The sequence below is a fragment of the Schistocerca piceifrons genome, chromosome X (assembly GCF_021461385.2).
Source record: "Schistocerca piceifrons isolate TAMUIC-IGC-003096 chromosome X, iqSchPice1.1, whole genome shotgun sequence".
Lineage (NCBI taxonomy): Eukaryota > Metazoa > Arthropoda > Insecta > Orthoptera > Acrididae > Schistocerca > Schistocerca piceifrons.
This window is the reverse complement of record NC_060149.1, coordinates 440,088,175-440,108,478: the sequence shown is the minus strand read 5'-3', so window position 1 is coordinate 440,108,478 and position 20,304 is coordinate 440,088,175. Positions and strand designations below refer to the sequence as shown.

General features: G+C 38.5%; 1 protein-coding gene across 1 annotated transcript in view; it reads left to right on the top strand.

Annotated features, from left to right (window-relative positions):
* The window catches only part of LOC124722406 (solute carrier family 35 member E3-like), a 168,483-nt gene that overhangs the window by 108,326 nt on the left and 39,853 nt on the right, over positions 1-20,304 (top strand). Inside the window, exon 6 of the mRNA XM_047247574.1 lies at positions 11,670-11,769. Coding sequence (XP_047103530.1) covers positions 11,670-11,744 — 75 coding nt within the window. The 3' untranslated portion in view covers positions 11,745-11,769. The remainder of the gene's footprint in view (positions 1-11,669; positions 11,770-20,304) is intronic.

Below are 20,304 nucleotides of genomic sequence, written 5' to 3'. Positions count from 1 at the left end.
CTGTATAGCAATCTGTAGTCCAATCCAGTAGAGAGCAGCCAGATTCCAGCAGCATGCCATTGATTATAAAGACATTCTGGCCTCTAGGTGGCAGGACCAGGTAAGTCAGTGGGAGGGCTGCCTGAGTTGCCATTCCCTGCAACCTGTTTGACTCAATGCTGTCAATATCTTCTGTGATGGAACCACTCTCATTACCTGGGCGAGATATGAGACTGTGTCTTGTAAATACTGGTGATAGCATTAATTAGCATTGCAATAGGGTCATTGTCTCCCATTGACATTCTATTCTGATCTCCTGTCCTTGCAGACACTGCACAGTGAGGAGGGGTCAATGACTTGCATTCAAGTGACTACTTCCCCATTTGAATGTACCTCTGATAGAACAGTTCCTGAAAGGAAGCTAGCATGATTAACACTTACCAGACAAAACTGTATGTTGTACACCCAACAGGTTGTTTTTCAACACTGAGAGAGTGTTCCGAACTGGGTGGACCACATTAAAAGCATTGCCCACCATACTACTGATTTATCTATCCCAAAGTCCTCAGGCTCACTTCAGAGGCATCATGACCCATGATAGAATGATGAGTGTCACTCTGCAGATAGGGTCAGGTGGGTGGCTTTGCAATGGGTAAAATCCTAACCATCTGCTAGAACCATGTGGTTTTTTGGGATCACGAGGACCAAGAGATGAAGAACAATCAATGAGAACAAGGAGAAATCATAACAAGTATTTATACATTTGATAAATGATTCTTCTGGCTCTATACAGGTATGGGAAGCTATGAGGAGAATATGTTGCAAATGTTTCAGTTTGCCAATAATTGCTGTACTGAAGCAGTAGTGTCTGCAACCTACACCTGGAAGCGAGGAATGGTGCAGACAGTGGCAGAATGCTTCATTGTGATTGCTGCTGCTGCAAATTAGGATCTAGCTTTCCACATATGCTGGACATTAAATGGAAAGGGGCAACTGAAATTTCTATTCTAAAAATGCCAAGAATATAACTACCACTTCTCTGCTTGGAAGTTGGAGTGTGCATTGTCTTAGGCCAAGAGTACTGCACCAGGTGATGGTAAAATCTAGCGCATCATGTTATGGAACCTTAAAAGGAACCTGTAGTGCACACTCACATCTCTTTTTAATAAGATTTGACTGACTAGAGACAGTCATGACATATGGATGGAGATATCAGGAAAGGTAAAGTCTTTCGCAGTAGTTGTTGTTGTGTAGCGCTATCTAGCTGTGGGGAAACATGCTGGAATGTGTGATCTATTGGCATCTGACCTGGGTCCTAGAATCACAGAAACTACCTAGAGACTTCTAGTGAGGTTGTGGGGGGTATTGTTAAACCATAACAATCTCACCCTGCTGGAGGTGGCATTACAACAATCTTTCCTATGGAGACAGCACCCATAGGTGTTATGCCACCTATGAGGAGGCATAAAATCCCTGATCCACTCCACAAGTGGAGCTTCTGGGGATGTCTACCCATATTCAGAAGGTCCTTCCTTTCCAGACAGTTTTACAAGGCGTGCTGAAAAGTAATGCTTACAATTTCTTTATTCTCTTCTCTATATTGGTTGAGGTATTACATGTCATGCATATTACTCGGTTGACTTTCCAACTTTACTGACACAAGTTGCAACCCCCTCATGATACAGGTCTCTCAATTGTAATTAAATATTTATTGTGTCAAAAGTACAGAAATATAAAAAAATATAAGTGCTGACATAATTTTACACAAAAGAAGACCAAAAATAGGACACTTCAAGTGAATTTGGTGTAGCTCTCATAAGGTCTTGCACGGTGCAGGTGGTTGGTGATGAGGAACACTGAAGGAAATGGCTGTTAGTCTGCTCAATGCCATGCTGGCAAAGAAGTGAGTCCACAAGAAACCCCAGGTCCACAGATTGGTCTTTCATCTTGTTGTGTTTGATCGTAATCAGTTGAGAGACCTCCGTATTGACCACTTCTCCAAATGTTCAGGGGGAAGTTCTTCCTTGGAGCCATCCATTCTGCCAAATACCAACATTTCTCCCACTATTGCGAGGTCCTTGCCACATGTGGATTCTCGATGAGAGCCTTGGTAGTTGTCAAGAAGCTCTTTCTTGATTTCAGCCTAGGATGTGTGGGCTGACGACCATATAGTAGATGGGCTTTCTTCATTGTGGCCTTACTTTTCTCATACCTCACAGCTACCTCACGTCTGATTTCAGGAGGAGCTATGCCAGTGATGCAGTGGAGTTTGTCCACAGGAGTAGGTCTTAAGCAACCCGTGATAATCCGGCAAGACTCATTTAGAGCCACATCGACATTCCTGGCATGACTGCTGGACTTGTACCATACCAAACTTGCTGTCACTTTCTGTTTGGTGTTAAGGCAATGCTTTTTATATTTTAGTGCACGATCCAAAGTTACTCCAAGGTATTTGGGAGTAGGATTATGTTTGAGTACAATGCCTCCACAGGATATATTTAAGGATCTATTTACCTGTTTATTCTTCAGGTGGAAAACACAGGTCTGAGTCTTGGCAGGATTAGGTTTCAAGTAACTCCCATGATAGTAAACAGTGAATTCTTCCAAAGATTTTGATAGCGTATCTTCTACAGTCTCAAAACAGTCAGCTTGAGTAGTGATAGTGCAGTCATCAGCATAAATAAAGCTTCTAGTTCCTTCAGGGATAGGTTATCGTTGGTATAGATGTTGAATAATAGCGGCACAAGCACACTGCCTTGTGGTAGCCCATTTTTCTGAGTTCTCCATCTACTTTTCTTAGACTGAAATTCCACAAAAAAATCTGCAGTTCTGGAGAAGGTTTCTAATATTGCACATGAGTGTGAAGTCTTTACTTATATCAAAAACTGTATTCAGAGGGAGCCGATGGTTGATCATATTGTGAGCCACGGACAGATCAGTAAAGACAGCACCTGTAAAGAACCGTTTCTCGTATCCATATTTGATTTGTTATGTTAAGTTTAATATCTGAGATGTGTAACTTTTCCCTTCTCTGAAACCTGCTTGCTGTGGTTTCAGAAGAGGCTCCACCTTTCTAATCATTCTCTGAAGAATGAGTCTCTCCAGTATTATTTTGTAGAGGTGACAGAGTAAGGAGATAGGTCTATAATTTTTGGGATCTTACCTATCCTTTCCTGGTTTTGGTATGGCAATTACTCTTGCTTTTCGCCATACTTTAGGGATCCTGCATTCTCGAATACAGTTGCTCATAAATTCCAGTAACCAAAGCATTGTAGCAGGACCAAAATTCTAGATTTGTTCAGCTCTAATGTCATCCAATCCTGCTGCTTTTCCCAGTTTACATTTATCCAGGGCTGAATTCAATTCTTCAAGAGAGAAAGAAGGAGATAAGATACTATTCTCTTGATCTGTTTGCCTGAATAATTGTTTTCTCTCTATATTTCTGGGTTTAGTTGATTTGCCATTAATGAGGAGTTGGTGAGCAATTTGGTTTGGTTTAATAATAATGTAGTGACGTAACAAGACTGTTACGCCACTTGAGGTAGCCGAAAGAAAGGCACGCGTACACACACGCTGACGGGCGTCAAGTCTGGAACAGGATAACTATTGAATGGTAGCAAGAAAAGTACGTAGCTGCTTTATACTTAACTTTAATGATCCTTGTGATACATCTCTCTTGACTATACAAATGCGACTCGTAAGATACATGCACTGTTACAATTGGCGCCTTGCTAGGTTGTAGCCATGGACTTAGCAGAAGGCTATTCTAACTGTCTCTCGGCAAATGAGAGGAAGGCTTCGTCCGTATTGTTGCTAGTAATGTCGTCGTACTACTGGGGCTAGTGCTCTATCGTATCACGAGACCTGCCTTGTGGTGGTGCTAGGTCTGCGATCACACAGTGGCGACACGCGGGTCCGACATGTACTAAATGGACCGCGGCCGATTTAATCTACCACCTAGCAAGTGTGGTGTCTGGCGGTGACACCACAAATAACATATGTGTTGACCTGAGTGTTATCATTACTCAGTTGATGTAGTAGTCTCCAGGCCTTTTGGCTACTTTTACTCATGTCACAGTCAGCCATTAATTGTATCCATTCTTCTCTCTTAGCCTCAGATACTGAAGAGAGGACATTCTGTGCAAGGCTTGATGTGGCTTCACTGATAGGATCTTCTTCAATGTTCCTGTACTATTCTTCAAGAAGAGTGGCCATTTCGGGTATTATACCCTTGATATAGTTCATTCTGCATCCCCTTGGAATTGATGCTCGGGAGGAGGCATTAACGATGTTAACAAAATTCTCATATTGTTCTATTACAGATTAATTGTAATGTAACCAAGTCAGTGTGTGAAAACAGTGTTCTGTAATCAAGTTCCTAAGTGCAAGAAATGTGCCTCCAATTAAAATCCATAGAAAAATGAAAGCTGTGTACAGCATTGACTGTATCGACCTCAGTAATGTGTGAAGTTAGGTTGTTCATGCTTTTAATGAATGAAACAGTGATGCTAACCATAACATATGTGACAGAGCTTGGAATGCTTCCAAAACTTAAACAACATCTTCAAGGACTTCACTTCAATGGTGATGAAGCAGTGCATGCATGGGTGAGGTTGTGGCTCTGTCAGGAAAGCCAAACATTCTACAGTGGTGGTATCAATAAACTGGTCTCTTGTTGGGAGAAATGTGTTCACTGCCAGGGTGATTACGTCAAGAAATAAAATATTTATACATGAAGAATAAAGATGTAGAAAGTTAATAAAGTTTGTTTTATTGAAAAAGTTTTAAGGGTTTTCACATAAAAAATTACTTTTCAGCATGCACTCATAGATGTCATGTCAGTGAAATTCTGTTAGAGCATGTTGTCACCACAGATCCATTTTAAGCTTGACTGTTTGCTGTAGCAATTTGCAGCATTACATTTACAGGTAAGCCTCCTATTTGGTGCTCAGTGTTTATGGGTAACTTTACTATTAAGTGCTCTTCTTCAACTTTACAATGACTACTTGTCACTCACAACTTTTGATAAGATGGTTGGAGGAATGGGAACATAGTACAGGATTTTACATTTTTGTCAGAAATATGTGTGTATGTTAATTTTAATTATCCTTGTTGTCTTTTAAACCACACATACTAAAAATGAATGACATTGCTCTCAGTTTTTAAAGTTCAGTGGAGTTTCTGTGTCTCAGTTTTGATGAAAGGCTTGCTTGATTACTGCTCCTTAAGTATTTAAATGCCCAACATCTAGAGCCATTGTTTAAACTACAGTGCCTCAGCCACAGGTTGTGGGGAGAGGACCAAAAATGGCCTCTCCAGTCCTACAAGGTTTTTGTGTGATCTTGCCTTGCCACTTTCATCTGGCCATCACATCTTAAAATGATTGATGCTGTTTACCATGAGGGGATTTGGCTGGCAACATGAGCATATAACACCAGTCATATTCCCAGCCTCTCTGTTAAGGCTGGTGAGCCACTACTTGTTGTGAGGCAGGAGATTCTCATGGTGTGTTGCATATAGAGTCAACTCTCAATGTACAGTCACCAGCATTCCATACTGTTGTTCACCTGAAAATGAAGCAAATGTTCATAAAATTACTGTGAGCAACAAGGCCATTTCTGATTCTTACTAAGGAGGATCTATTGACACTTAATACAGTCCATATTGATGTGCTTCATCAAGAATAGAGTTGTTCACCATCCTAGTTAATAAGGAGACCCATGATTTTTTTATGTTTAACCGGCTTCAGAAATAATTTCATCCCAAATTACATTTTAAAATCCATGTTTTACATATTTTGATGCTGTAATTTATAGTGATTGGTCTAAAGAGGAGGATTCCATCAGCTGTGGTGTGTTATTTCCTAAATATACCTGCAAAATTACTTACCTAATAGATTCATAGTGTTTGATACTGAATTATATATGATCTTGAGAGCACTGTAGTGGTTAAGAAGTATTCATGCTACTGAATTCCTCGTTAGGTCTGACTCTTTAAGTGCCCTTCAGGCTGTACATCATGTGTGTGCAGCAGACAAACAAGTCCAGATGATACATGATTCCCTTCTGCACCTGCATAGACAAGAGAAGCTGTTATCATTCTGCTGAGTACCAGGGCATGTGGGAATTAAGAGAAAGGAGACAAATGATGAAGCAGGTAAGGATGCTTGTGGGGCAAATACAATTACACAATGTGCTGTCTCCATACATGCAGTCATCTCATTGTTGACACACTGTGTTTAGAGTTGAGGAACAATAATATGTGGCAGTGAAACAAATGACATTGCCTCTTGCTGGGCTTTAAGGCCCAAGGAATTAATTTTGATGTACCATCTGATAGTTTGCTGTCCAAAGATGGCACTTCCTTCTCTGGTGAGAAGACCTACTGATGTGCAGTGTTCAGTGTGTACAGTCATCAGTATATCACATGCACAAAGCATACTACTTCCACCATCCTACCATAGGGAAGGATCTTGACAAAAACCTGAAAAAATTCTGGTCCCGTGGAAGATCACTAAGTGAGTCACAGGCTTCTATCCAGTCAGTCATTGACCAGTCTTGTGTGGCAATAGAACACAGCAAAAGCAAAACTGAAGTTTTAAATTTTGAATGTGAAAGATCATTTATGCAGAAGTGTCATAAAGACATACCATCATTTGATGGTCACTTGGGCTCCCTTATGGAGGACATACAAATAGGCATCTGTGGCATTGAGAAGCAACTGAAACAGTTGAAAACAAGTAAACTGCCAGGTCCGGATGGGATTGCAATTTTGTTTTACAGCATTGGCTCCTTCCATAGCTTGCATTTATTGTGAATCTATTGCCCAATGCAAAGCCCCAAGCAACTGGGGAAAAGTGCATGAGACCACTGTACATGAGAATGGACCCAAAAAATTATAGATCCATATCCTTAACATCGGTATGCTGCAGGAGTCTTGAATGTATTTTGCGTTCAACTATAATAAATTCCTTGAGGTGGGAAAGATTCTGTCCACAAATTAGCATGGATTTAGAAAGCATCACTTGTGTGAAACTCAGCTTGTGCTTTTCTCACACCCTGTAAACCATGGAAGAGGGGCAACAGGCAGATTCCATATTGAAACTTCCTGGCAGATTAAAACCGTGTATCAGACCTAGACTCAAACTCAGAACCTTTGCCTTTCACGGGCAAGTGCTCTACCACCTGAGCTATCCAAGCATGACTCACAACCTGTCCTCACAGCTTCAATTCTGCCAGTACCTTGTCTCCTACCTTCCAGACTTCACAGAAGCTCTTCTGTGAACCTTGCAGAACTATCACTCCTGGAAGAAAGGATATTGCAGAGACCTGGCTTGGTCACAGCCTGGGGGTTGTTTCCAGAATGAGATTTTCACTCTGCAGCAGATTGTAAGCTGATATGAAACTTCCTGGCAGATTAAAACTGTGTGCCGGACCGAGACTCAAACTTGGGACTTTTGCCTGTCGTGGGCAAGTGCTCTACCATCTGAGCTATCCAAGCACGCCTCACAACCTGTCCTCACAGCTTTGCAGAAGAGCTTCTGTGAAGTTTGGAAGGTAGGAGACAAGGTACTGGCAGAATTGAAGCTGTGAGGACGGGTCGTGAGCTGTGCTTGGATAGCTCAGATGCTAAAGCACTTGCCCACGAAAGGCAAAGGTCCCGAGTTTGAGTCTTGGTCCGGCACACAGTTTTAATCTGCCAGGAAGTTTCATATCAGTGCACACTCTGCTGCAGAGTGAAAATCTCATTCTAGATTTCATATTCCTAGATTTCAAGGAGGTGTTTGACAATACTTAAATAATGTGGTGGATAGGGTGAGCAGCAGTCTGCAACTGTTTGCTGATGATATGTAGTATGTGGAAAAGTATCATCATTGAGTGACTGTAAAATGATATAGGATGACTTAGGCAGAATTTCTATTTGGTATGATGAATGGCAGCTTGCTCTAAATGAAGAAAAAAGTAATTTGAGAGAGGTGACCAGGAAAAACAAGCCTGTAGTGTTTGAATACAATATCAGTGACACGCTGCTTGACACAGTCAGGTCGATGAAATTTGTAGGTTAATGATGAAAAACAATATGAAATGGAACAATCACATAAGGATAGTAGTAGGGAAAAGAAATGGTAAATTTCAGTATAATGAGAAAGTGTTAGGGAAGTGTAGCTCATCTACAAAGGAGATTTCATTTAAAACACTTGTGTGACCCATTCTTGAGCATTGTTCAAGTGTTTGGGATCCCCACCATGTCAAATTGAAGGAAGACATTGAAATACTTGAGAAATATTCTGCTAGATTTGTTGCCAGTAAGTTTGACCAACAAATGAGTGTTACGGAAGTGCTTCGTAAACTTAAATGGGAACCCTGAAAAGAAGAAGACTTTTCTTCGTGAAACACTGCTGAAAAAGTTTAGAGAACAGGCATGACCACAGAATAATTCTACTGCTGACAACATACATTTTGCTTAAGAATTGTGAAGGTAAGGTAAGAGAAATTAGGACTCATACAGAGGCATATAAACAGTTTGTTTTCCATCACTCCATTTGTGCATAATATAGGAAAGGAAATTATTAATAGTGATACATGGCACCTGCCATACACCATACACCATATGATAGCTTGTGGAGTATCTGTGTGGATGTAGATGTATACTAGTTTAACTACTATTTAATTTAACAGCAGCATTTACTAAATTACTGTTGACTTAGTCTTCAGCATTTTATGTTTCTCTGTGAGTGGAAGTGAGAACGAACTTCTGACCTACCCAACTGTCTGCACAGACGTCTGTAGTAGCTGGTGCCTCTGTCAAATGTCCGGCTGAAATTTTTTTGATGAAAGTAGGTTATTGTCAGTAATGTAGTCCACATCAAAACTTGATTCCAAACATATTAATGACACTTTGATGCTGCCTGAAATACTGCTTGTTGTCAGTTCAGGTTTCATAAACTTCAGTTTGGTTCAGGTAAACAAAAAGCTACATACTACACTTGATTGTATTCTACAATATAGTTTGAGTGCAGTACCCTAATATTGACATAATTAATCATAAATGTCTTCATGTGGAAAATTGGTTGTCAAAACTGTCAATTATTAGAGCACACAACACACTGTCCTTCTGAGATAATCAACATAGCACAGAGAACAAAATGTGCATAGTAAGTATCAGTTTTCATAAACCATACTGTTCAGGGCATAACTCTGTTGTCATGGTTGATTATTGAAGCTTAACATAGTGAATAATTAAAAGTTCATATCCTAATTAATTACTGACTATTATTCACCAGGCTGTAGAGTAATAAGCAACACGACACAAAACAAGTCACGAATATGGTACACTTTTTTTGGGTTAATGTATCCACTGGACCAACTGTGGTACATTTTCCATATAGGTGTTACTCAATTACAAACTCGCTGCAGACTGACTCTTTCATGGTAGGGGTGGATCTTATAAAGAGTTGCATAAGAATAAACTCTTATTTTTAAAGCTACATAATGCTTTAAAATTTGTCTAGGTTGGAATTTACTGTTTTCAGTGGATTGGAGAAAAAAATACTGCTTACAAATTTATAAAAATACTGGACACTATCTTTCTTCTACATTGTGAATCCCATCATTTACATGAATGAGTGCCATATTCCAAATTAGAGTGAATTTCATGAAATCATTCATCAGTCCTTCAATTAAATAATAATTGATGCAGAAAAATTCAGTCAATGAAAGTATGTGATGAAAGTCCAGAATCCTACAGTAGTTATGACAGAATTTACAATGAAAAGTGACAGCCTCTCTGAACTTCAAATTCAGCTGACTCAGGGGATTATTAATTTCAGGAAAAATAATACCTTAATTTAATGATGGAATTTTGTATTATAGAGTATTATAGGTCCTAATACCTAAACATGTCTCCTAGCTCATCCCAAAGTTGCAGACTTGTTCTGTATGAATAGTTTCAGTTAATCGTATTTTCTAACTAACATGCTCTGTAGCCAAACTAATAATGCCAATGGATTCAGAATAATCAGATGAATGATTTGAGTAATGAAGTTACATTGAGCTAAGTCTAGCTATGAATTTGTAGTTTTCATGTACCTGTATACATTACAAAAAGGACTATTTCAGAAATCTAATGAATCTGGGGAAAAAATATACTAATTATTGGGGGATGGAAACACAATTGATGGAAGGTACCCAACTTGCTATGCATCATACTGAGCAAAATGGATCAGAATTCCATTTGATATCTTACTTTTTAAAATGCATTTTATCCACATTCATCTTATCTCAGATTATTTTAGTACTTTAGTGTTGATGGCCACAAAGTTTAAAACAGAGTGAGTGACCAAAACGTGGGGAATGAAGGCGGATATTCCACTAATGAATGGTGCTTGTGAAGGATAGTTCTACCATTCCTAATATGCTATAATTTCTAAAGATTTACCAGTGTGTATCCAGGTAAAAAAAAAGTTTCTTTGCTTCTTGGTAAAAGAAACCAAGAGAAGTGACACTCCATGGCATGGGACTTGTATTTCAAAGGAGTAGGACCAAAGTCACCACTCATCATAAAATTTAAGTTTTCTGTGACTTCCTTAAATATCTTGAAGCAAATTGTTTCCTTAAAAACATCCACAGGGGATTTCCTTCCTCTTTCCTTGTTGAGATGAGTGAATGGAATGTGTGTCTAATGGCTTACCACAAATGAAATGTTGACACCAACTTTTCCTTCCTCCCTAGCAGAAAAAAGATTATAGCAGTTTAGAGTAATTATCTTCAGAATATTAAATGTCATCCTCATTGTATCAACTACTGAGCTACTCAAAGTGCTATTGTGTCAAGTAAACAAAGTAGTAATGAATTTTGCACCTCTTTTCAGAATCTTTCTATCTCTTCTGTTAATCCTATTTGGCAAAGACTCTAGAAAGTTTAATGGTAGTTAAAATGAATCAGATGAGAGGTTTTTTTTTGTATGCAACCTCTTTTGTCGATAATCTAGGCTTCAGTAGCTAATGAATACATTTGACATTTGTTTTCCCTTTACCAGGTCCATGTTTTTTGGTGTTTTTTGTGTTATATCACTTAGCATGCCCAAAAGTAACTGTTTTGACCGCCCCAGTGAGATGATATTGATACTGTAACCAAGCATCATCATTTTGGGTGCTTTTGCTTCCCTTGCAGATGCGTTCTGTAATAATACCACTCATTTGCATTGGGTGATATCACCTGCAAACAGTGTCTGAAAACTGATGTGTCATTTTCCTGCTCTATAACATATTAACTGACTTATTTATTCTAAAGAAGTGTGCAGTAAAAATGCTGTGTAAAGTTCATAAATACATATCTAGCTGAAGCCTCATCAAAGGCCTAGAGATTCTCACACTTGCATGGCAATACATATACTGCCCAATGGGATTTGTGATTAATAATAAGACTGAACTTAGGATCAGTTGTGCAGTTCTCAGCCTCACCAAAATCAGGTTGCCAGTAGACATCAGGCAGGAAACTGAAAATTCCAAGATATTTACAATCAAAATAAAAGAACCTACGAACAAATCATGGGGACTACTATGAGAGCCCAGATGGTCCTATACTGTAGTAACCTTTTCTTGTTCCACATAGTTGTATGCCTTTGTTTTTTGAATTTTCATTTTCTATGGACTTTTGTGATAGTAAATTCATAATTGGCTTTCCTTCCAGGTTACTGAGCTGAGACCAGTGCCCAAAACAGTAGAAGAAGGTTTCCAAATACTCCCTGGTGGTAGGATTAGCTAGTTTTGTTTCTGGAAGCTGAGCACTGGTAAGAGCACTGAATAAATTTTTCACTGCTTGTTAACATCATTTTTTTCAGATTTTCAACAAATAGCCTAAAATCATGATTTCCATATTTATAAGTTCATTTATATGATAAGAGCACATATTCATTTAAGTGCTGCACAGAGTTTACAAAGATGGTGTAACATTTAAATGTGATATGACTCCAAAGAGATGCCAGTGTTCGAGTGATAGATCTTAATTCTGAAGATGATATTCTGATGGAAATAATATACCAAAGCAAAACTCCCACTATAAGGGTATACATTAGTTGATTCTGCCCTGACGTATTCCTTGCAGATTGGTGGAGTTGTCATTTATGCCATAGAGAACATTTTGAGATATACTAATGGTTCAGAATTGCGTAATGAACAGTTGTGTTGTTCAGAAATGTTTGAATTTACTTGTATAAATTTTTTAGTGATGGTTTTTTTTAGATTCATTAGTTATCAGTTCAGGGTCTTTTCCAGCAAACTTGAAATTATGTAACTTCTCTTTACAAGAAAAATATTATTATAATTCTGTATAGGGATTCAGTACTGACTTTATGGGGGAGTTCATACAGCAGAAAGAAGTAGAACATATCCTTCACTCATTTCATTTACCTTCAAATATGAATTTTCATTCAGGTTCAGCGTGAAATCCCTTACTAATATAGGATCAAATAGCAAGATACCAATCTGAAAGAAGCTGATATAGCAGTCAAATTTGTAATAATTTCCTATAAATTTGTCTCGATCACAATATAAAGATGGAGCTAGATAACCGATTTCAGGTGCTGAACAACCACCTTTGCATCTATAAAAACCAAAGGAAATGGCGATCAGTTCTACATCTACATCTATGCTTCAAAAGCCACATTAAGTTGATGGTATGTGGGAAGAACAGCAGTTGGTAAGCCTCCGTGTGAGTTCAGTTCTCTCAGATTTTACCTTCTTGACTTTGCATGAGATATGCATAGCAGGAAGAGATATATTGGTTGACTCTTCTGGAAATGTAGACACTTGTAATTTTAACAGAAAACCACACTGTGATTCAGAACATCTCTCCTGCACCATCTGACACTTGAATTGGTAGCACATCTCTGTGATGCTTTCACATTTACTAAATCACCCTGTCATGAAATGTGCTGCTCTTCTTTGAATCTTCTCTATTTCCTCTATCTGGTACATATCCAATACTGATGAGTAATTTCAAGTATTGGTTGAACAAGGGTTTTATGTGCTACATCCTTCATGGATGAATTACACTTCCTGGATATCTAGATCTACATACATATGTACATACTTGACAAGCCACCATCCATTGCATGGAAAAGGGTATCTTGTACCACTGCTCATCATTCTATTTCCTGTTCCACTCAAAAAGGGAGCAAAGGAAAAGAGACTGCCTTTATGCAGTCTTGATTTCTCTTATCTTGTGTTCTTCATCCTTACATGAGATATATGTTGACGGCAGTAAGATCATTCTACAGTCTGTAGCAAATGCAGCAGGTTCTCTAAACTTCTCAATAGTGTTTTTGCAAAAAGAACATCTTCTCTCCAGGAATTCCTATTGGAGTTTACAGCACACTTCTGTAGTACTTGTGTATTGATTGTAAATACTAGTAACAAATCTAACAGCATGCCTATAGACTGCATTGGTGACTTCCTTGAATCTAACCTTGTAGGGATCCCTACAAGCAGTACTCAAGAATGGGTCACATAAACACATTCTTTATGTTGTCTCCTTTACAGACGAGGTACACGTTCCCATAATTCTCTCAATAAACTGTCTCCTTCCATACAATTGATCTTACACAATCATTCAATTTCACATCACTTTGCAACATTATGCCTAGGTACATAATTGACATGACTGTGTCAAGCAGTATGCCACTAATACTGTATTTGAACATCAGAGGACAGTTTCTGCTACTCATCTGTATTAACTTACATTTTTTTCACATTTAGGGCAAGCTACAATTTATCACACCAAATCAAAATTCTATCCAAGTCATGTATCTATCTACAGTCATGCCACCATTTGCTTCTACTTCTTGTAAATCTGAAAATGATAGTGCAATAGTAAGAAAGGTTATCTGACGGCTTCTTTATATTGTGACCAAGCAAAATAAATTTATAGTTAGTAATCTTAATATCAGGAGGTAACAGAGAAAACATGAGAAATACATAGTTATGTAAGACTGCAAGGGGCTTGGAGAATCAGTTGTCAATTTATTTACTTCTCATTTTGTAATTTTGCATGCATGGGAATTATCAAAAAAGTATACATTTCCAGTATTTTTTCAGTATGCTACAATTAAATAATTCAAATTGTAGGACAATAATTCATTCCATAGTGAAAAGTTGGTTTTATGTGAAATTTCCTACTATAATTATTTATATGTCAATATTATTGCTTACTTTATTATTCATGTCAAATCAAGTTATATGTGTGTTTATGGATAAGCCTTTGCTTGAGCTGCTTTTTAAAAGTGCCACCTGTCAACATACTAAGATCTTTTGGTAACAGACTATGAAAAACAGCTCCTTTGACATAAGGGCTTTAGGCTGTTAATTTTCTCTTAACCATGTTAAAGTCTGTTTTATGTCTTGTATTATGGTTGTGAATTCCCATGTTCCTGTTTCTGACCTTAGTTTCCTCTCTTTCACTAGCACAATGGTTTCTAGCATTTACAGGGCATAAATTGTGAGAATATTAAATCTAGTCAGTAGGCTTTTACAAGACATCACTTGTTTCCCTTTCCCTGTGATCCTCAAGGCTCTCTTCTGCAATACAGAAACCCTTGTCATATTAGTGTGGCAGATCTCACCCCACAGTGCTATGCTGTAAGAGAGGAAAGTGTAAAATAAACCAAAAAATGCAGTTCTTAGGGTTTCAGAATTAATTAATAGTGATAATCTCCTTGATACATATAGACTGGATGTTATTTTGTTTGCAGACATGTTCAACTTGCTGCTTCCGTTAAAGTTGGTCATCTACATGTAAACCCAAAAATTTACATCTAAAGAGGTTTCTTGGCAGAATCTCATCAATCACAATATTTGTCTATTTGTACCACTCAGCTTAAAGTGAATAATAAAGTTTTGAATCTCTTCGATAAGGCTGATCTTACATTCTGTGCAACAGATTCCATACATGTCATCAGGTTCCAGGCATGTCATCAGCATACCTAGTGATCAAATGCTTATTATCTAGAGAACTTGAGAAAGCATTTACATAACATATGAATAAAAATGGAGCCCTGAGGAACACCAAAATTTTTATTTCTTATTCTTCACTGTCTCTTCTCCAGTATTGCCCAATTATCAAATATAATTTCTGTACAGTGTTGTCTACATTTTAAAAACATTTCTAGCAATTGCATGATCTTTCCTGTGGCACAACTCATCACAATTTTTGACAAGAACACATAATGATGTGCTACATCAGAAGCACTGAATAACCGAACACCACCCATTGGGATTTTTTGTAATCTCTCAAAGGCTTTTGATTGTGTAAATCATGAAATTCTGCTAGACAAGCTCAAGTATTGTGGCATGAGTGGGACAGTGCACAAATGGTTTAATTCGTACCTAACTGGAAGAGTGCAGAAAGTTGAAATAAGTAGTTCTCGTAACATGCAAAGATCAGCACATTCCTCAAACTGGGGAACTATCAAGAATGGGGTTCCACAAGGGTCAGTCTTGGGTCCTTTGTTGTTCTTATTATATATTAATGACTTGCCATTCTATATTCATGAAGAGGCAAAGTTAGTTCTCTTTGCTGATGATACAAGTATAGTAATCACGCCTGACAAACAAGAATTAACTGATGAAATTGTCAATACTGTCTTTCAGAAAATTACTAAGTGGTTCCTTGTAAACGGACTCTCACTGAATTTTGATAAGACACAGTACATACAGTTCCGTACAGTGAATGGTATGACGCCATTAATAGATATAGACCTTAATCAGAAGCATATAGCTAAGGTAGAATATTCCAAATTTTTAGGTGTGTCCATTGATGAGAGATTAAATTGGAAGAAACACATTGATGATCTGTTGAAACGTTTGAGTTCAGCTACTTATGCAATAAGGGTCATTGCAAATTTTGGTGATAAACATCTTAGTAAATTAGCTTACTACGCCTATTTTCACTCATTGCTTTCATATGGCATCATATTTTGGGGTAATTCATCACTGAGGAATAAAGTATTTATTGCACAAAAGCGTGTAATCAGAATAATAGCTGGAGTCCACCCAAGATCATCCTGCAGACATTTATTTAAGGATCTAGGGATATTCACAGTAGCTTCTCAGTATATATACTCTCTTATGAAATTTATTATTAACAACCAAACCCAATTCAAAAGTAATAGCAGTGTGCATAACTACAATACTAGGAGAAAGGATGATCTTCACTATTCAAGATTAAATCTAACTTTGGCACAGAAAGGGGTGAATTATACTGGCACTAAAGTCTTTGGTCACTTACCAAATAGTATCAAAAGTCTGACAGATAACCAACAAGTATTTAAGAAGAAATTAAAAGAATTTCTGAATGACAACTCCTTCTACTCCATAGAGGAATTTTTTGATATGAATTAAGAAAATAAAGAAAAAATATAAAAAAAAATAAATAAAGTTGTTATATTAACTTAAGTATGTTGTTAAATTAACCTAATTATGTCATGTATTGAAAAATTCGACTCGTTCCACATCATTACGAAATATCGTATTCATGATCCATGGAACTAGTATTAATCTAATCTAATCTACAATTTTTGACAAGAACACATAATGATGTGCTACATCAGAAGCACTGTAGGGTCCAAGAATACCCTTTTGCTTGGGACCTTTCAGTTCAAGTTTGTAATGGTCGGATTGTACTGTTGACATAGTACTTGGGTCATTTCTGAAACCACGTTGGAAATTACCTAATATGTTGTATGCATAACTTATTTAATAGAAATTGAGCATTTCTGGTTTACAGTTCTGCCAAAGATACATCACCCCTGAGTTTCATTGTATATCAATGCAAATAAATGTGTATTTTTGAGAATTTTTGGAAGCTACCATTGTCCTTTACATAATGTATGAGCTCAAGCACATAATCTACGAGCAATCTGTAGTCAATCAGCGTTGTGATTTAGTTACTGTAGCAGATATTCTAACTAACATATTGTGTTACAGTTAGTTTTCCCTTAAATAGGAGTAGCCCTATATATTATCTGCATTCATAGTAAATTAACTCTGTTTCTGAGTCTGCTAATAATTAACGTCAAAACATTTTAGGAAACTAGTAATTTTTACCATAGGTTTTTGTATTGTATTGTATTGTATGTTAACCGGGGACTTAGAAACGACAGAGAGGCTCCGTCCCCACGATGACTACTGCAGTCCACTTCACCCCTCCGCCGCCCCACACCAAACCCAGGGTTATTGTGCGGTTTGGCCCCCAGTGGACCCCCCCCCCCCCCCCCCCCCCCCCCCAGGGAATGTCTCTCACCATCACCATAACCCCTATGCTTGCGTGGTATAGTAATGGTGGTGTATGCATATGTGGAGAACTTGTTTGTGCAGCAATTGCCGACGTAGTGTAACTGAGGCAGAATAAGGGGAACCAGCCCGCATTTGCCAAGGCAGATGGAAGACCGCCTAAAAACCATCCACAGACTGGCCGGTTCACAGGACGTCGACACAAATCAACCGGGTGGATTCGTGCCGCGAACCAGGTGCTCCTTCCGGCCCGGAAAGCCATGTGTTAGACCGCACGGCCAACTGGGCGGGCTTGTGTTGCCTTAATGGAAATCTCATTTTGTGTATTTGCTTCAATTCCTATAGGGAGTTAGCAACTTTGTAGCTCATCAGATTAAAACATAACCAGCAGGCTTGAATTAAAGTTATTTGTTCATGGCCTTGTAATACATTGCACCAACCAAAATGCAGTCCCACTGTTAATGCCATTCTCAAACATGGGATGAGTTGGTTGACATTCAGGAGCAACTGGAAATTTCCCTGACTACTATCAAATGATGGACAGCTGTTGTGAATCGGTGTGTTGGAAGAGCTTCCAAGAGCTGTATACCTGTAATATTGGTACCTGAGGATCCTGTTCCTCTGCAGAATGTACAGGATTTGTCACTACTCATTCACTTGACTGCAAGTAAGGTGTCAGTGGTACATCTAGGCATCCTGTACAGAGTGGATGGGGACCAGGAAGGACTCAGAGTGTTGTACGGATCCTCCTAACCACCAAGTTTGAGGTGCTGTCTTTCACTGTAACTGAAACTGAGTTAGTGGGACTCACTTAACCTGTTTTGTGTGGTGTCAAGAGGAAGCAAATGCAAAGGGCAGGTGTCTATTAATTGTCAGCAGTTCAGACATATGGTGAATGATGGTACCCCTTATGGGAATAGCAACAATGGACAGGGAAGGACACCAGGTGCACTCAGTGTGTATGCCTGGGGGGCCTCATGCAATGTGTTGGAGAAGCTATTCCAGCAGCCATTTAAGGAACAGGATGCAGATTATGGCACACATTGGAACAAATGATGCATGTCATCTGGGCTCCACAGTCATACTTGTGCCAGCAACTTGCAGAGAAGATTTAGAAAGCCAGCCTTGCACATGGAGTTCCAACAAAGCTCACAATTTACAGAATTGTCCCCACAACTGATCATGGCCATTTGGTTCTGAGTCAAGTGGGAGGACTGAACCAGAGACTTCAAAAGTTCTGTGACTTCCTGGATTACCACCATAGGCTTGATAACTGTTCGATCCCTGTAAATGGGTAAGGTGTGTCCTACACATCAGAGGATGCTTCTCAGGTAGCTGACTCTGTGTCGGGTGCTCACAAAGGTTTTTAGATTAGGTGACTCTCCATCCAATCCAGATAATGATAGCATAGAAAAACTGGAAGGATCAGTGTAAGACTGAAAGAGATGCCTCCCAAAGGTGAAAGCATTAAAATCCTAATGGTAAACTGCTAAAGTATTCGCAACAAAAGTGCCAGAGTTTGAAGTGCTCATGAAAAGCAGTGAAGCTCAATGATACTACATGCAGAAAGCTGGTTGAAACCTGAAATTGATAGCAGTGAGATTTTGAGGGGAAATTTAAGCGTATATTAGAAATTGAAGTTGCATGTGAGATTGTTCCGACAAGACTCAGTATCAAGAGTGGGCATAAAATGATAGTTGAATCCTCCTGTAAACCACCAGACACATCTCCAGATGTATCCCAAAACTTTAGAGGAAACCTCACTTCACTTGGATATAAGTTCCCCAGTCATACTCTAATCATTGTTGGAGACTTTAATCGCCCAGCAGTTAATTGGGAAAATTACAGTTTTGTTAGTGGTGGGCATGATAAGACATCCTGTGAAATGTTACTAAATGTGTTCTCTGAAAACTACCTAGAACCGATAGGAATCCCACTCATGATGGAAATATATTGGATCTGATGGCAAAAGATAGACCTGACCTCTTTGAGGTTTCCATGATGCAGTTGTGGCAACATTGATTACCAAAGTGCAAAGAACAACTAACACAAGCAGAAAGATATATATGTTCAGCAAACTAGTTAAAAAATTGTAGAGTCAACTCTCAATGAGGAACTTGAAACTTTCAGTACAGGACAGAAGCATATAGAGAAACTATAGCTCAAGTTTAAAAGAATAGTTGACCGTGCACTGGATAGATATGTACCCAGTAGAATGGTTCATACTGGGAAGGAACCTCCATGGTATACAGTCACTGTAAAGAAACTTCTAAAGAAACAGAGATTACTGGATAATAGGTTTAAAACAAAGTGTAGGGCTACTGATAGAGAGATGCTGAATGAAAAGCATTTGGCTGTCAAGAGAGCAATGTGTGATGGCTTCAGTGAGTACCACAGCAAAATATTGCCGTATGATATTTCACAAAACGCAAAGATATTCTGGTTATATGTAAAGGTGGTTAGTGCCACCAAAGATAGTGTCCAGTCACTAACAAATAAGACAGGAGCTCAAATTGAGGATAGCAAAGCAAAAGCTGAAAGTCTTAACTAAAATTTTCAAATGTTCCTTTAAAAAGGAAAATCCAGGAGAATAGCCCCAATTTACGCCTTGTACAACTGAAATATAAAATAATAAATAAGTATTGGTCTCAGTGATATTGAGAATCAGCTGAAATCATTAAAATTGGGCAAAGCTCCAGGATATGATGGAATCCCTGTTAGATTCTATACTGAATTTGTGGCTGCATTAGCCGGTTTTTGAACTATAATCAATCATAGATCCCTCGAACAAAAAACCGTATCCAGTTCTTCGAAAAAGCACAGGTCACACCCATCTATAAGGAGGGTAGTAGAAGTGATCCAGAAAACTACCATTCTATATCCTTGATGTCAATTTCTTGTAGAGTCTCAGAACACATTCTGAGCTCAAACATAGTGAGGTATCTTGAAGAGAATGACCTCCTCAATGCTAACCAGCATGGATTCCAAAAACATTGATCATGTGAAACCAATCTTGCACTCATCTCACATGAAAGATT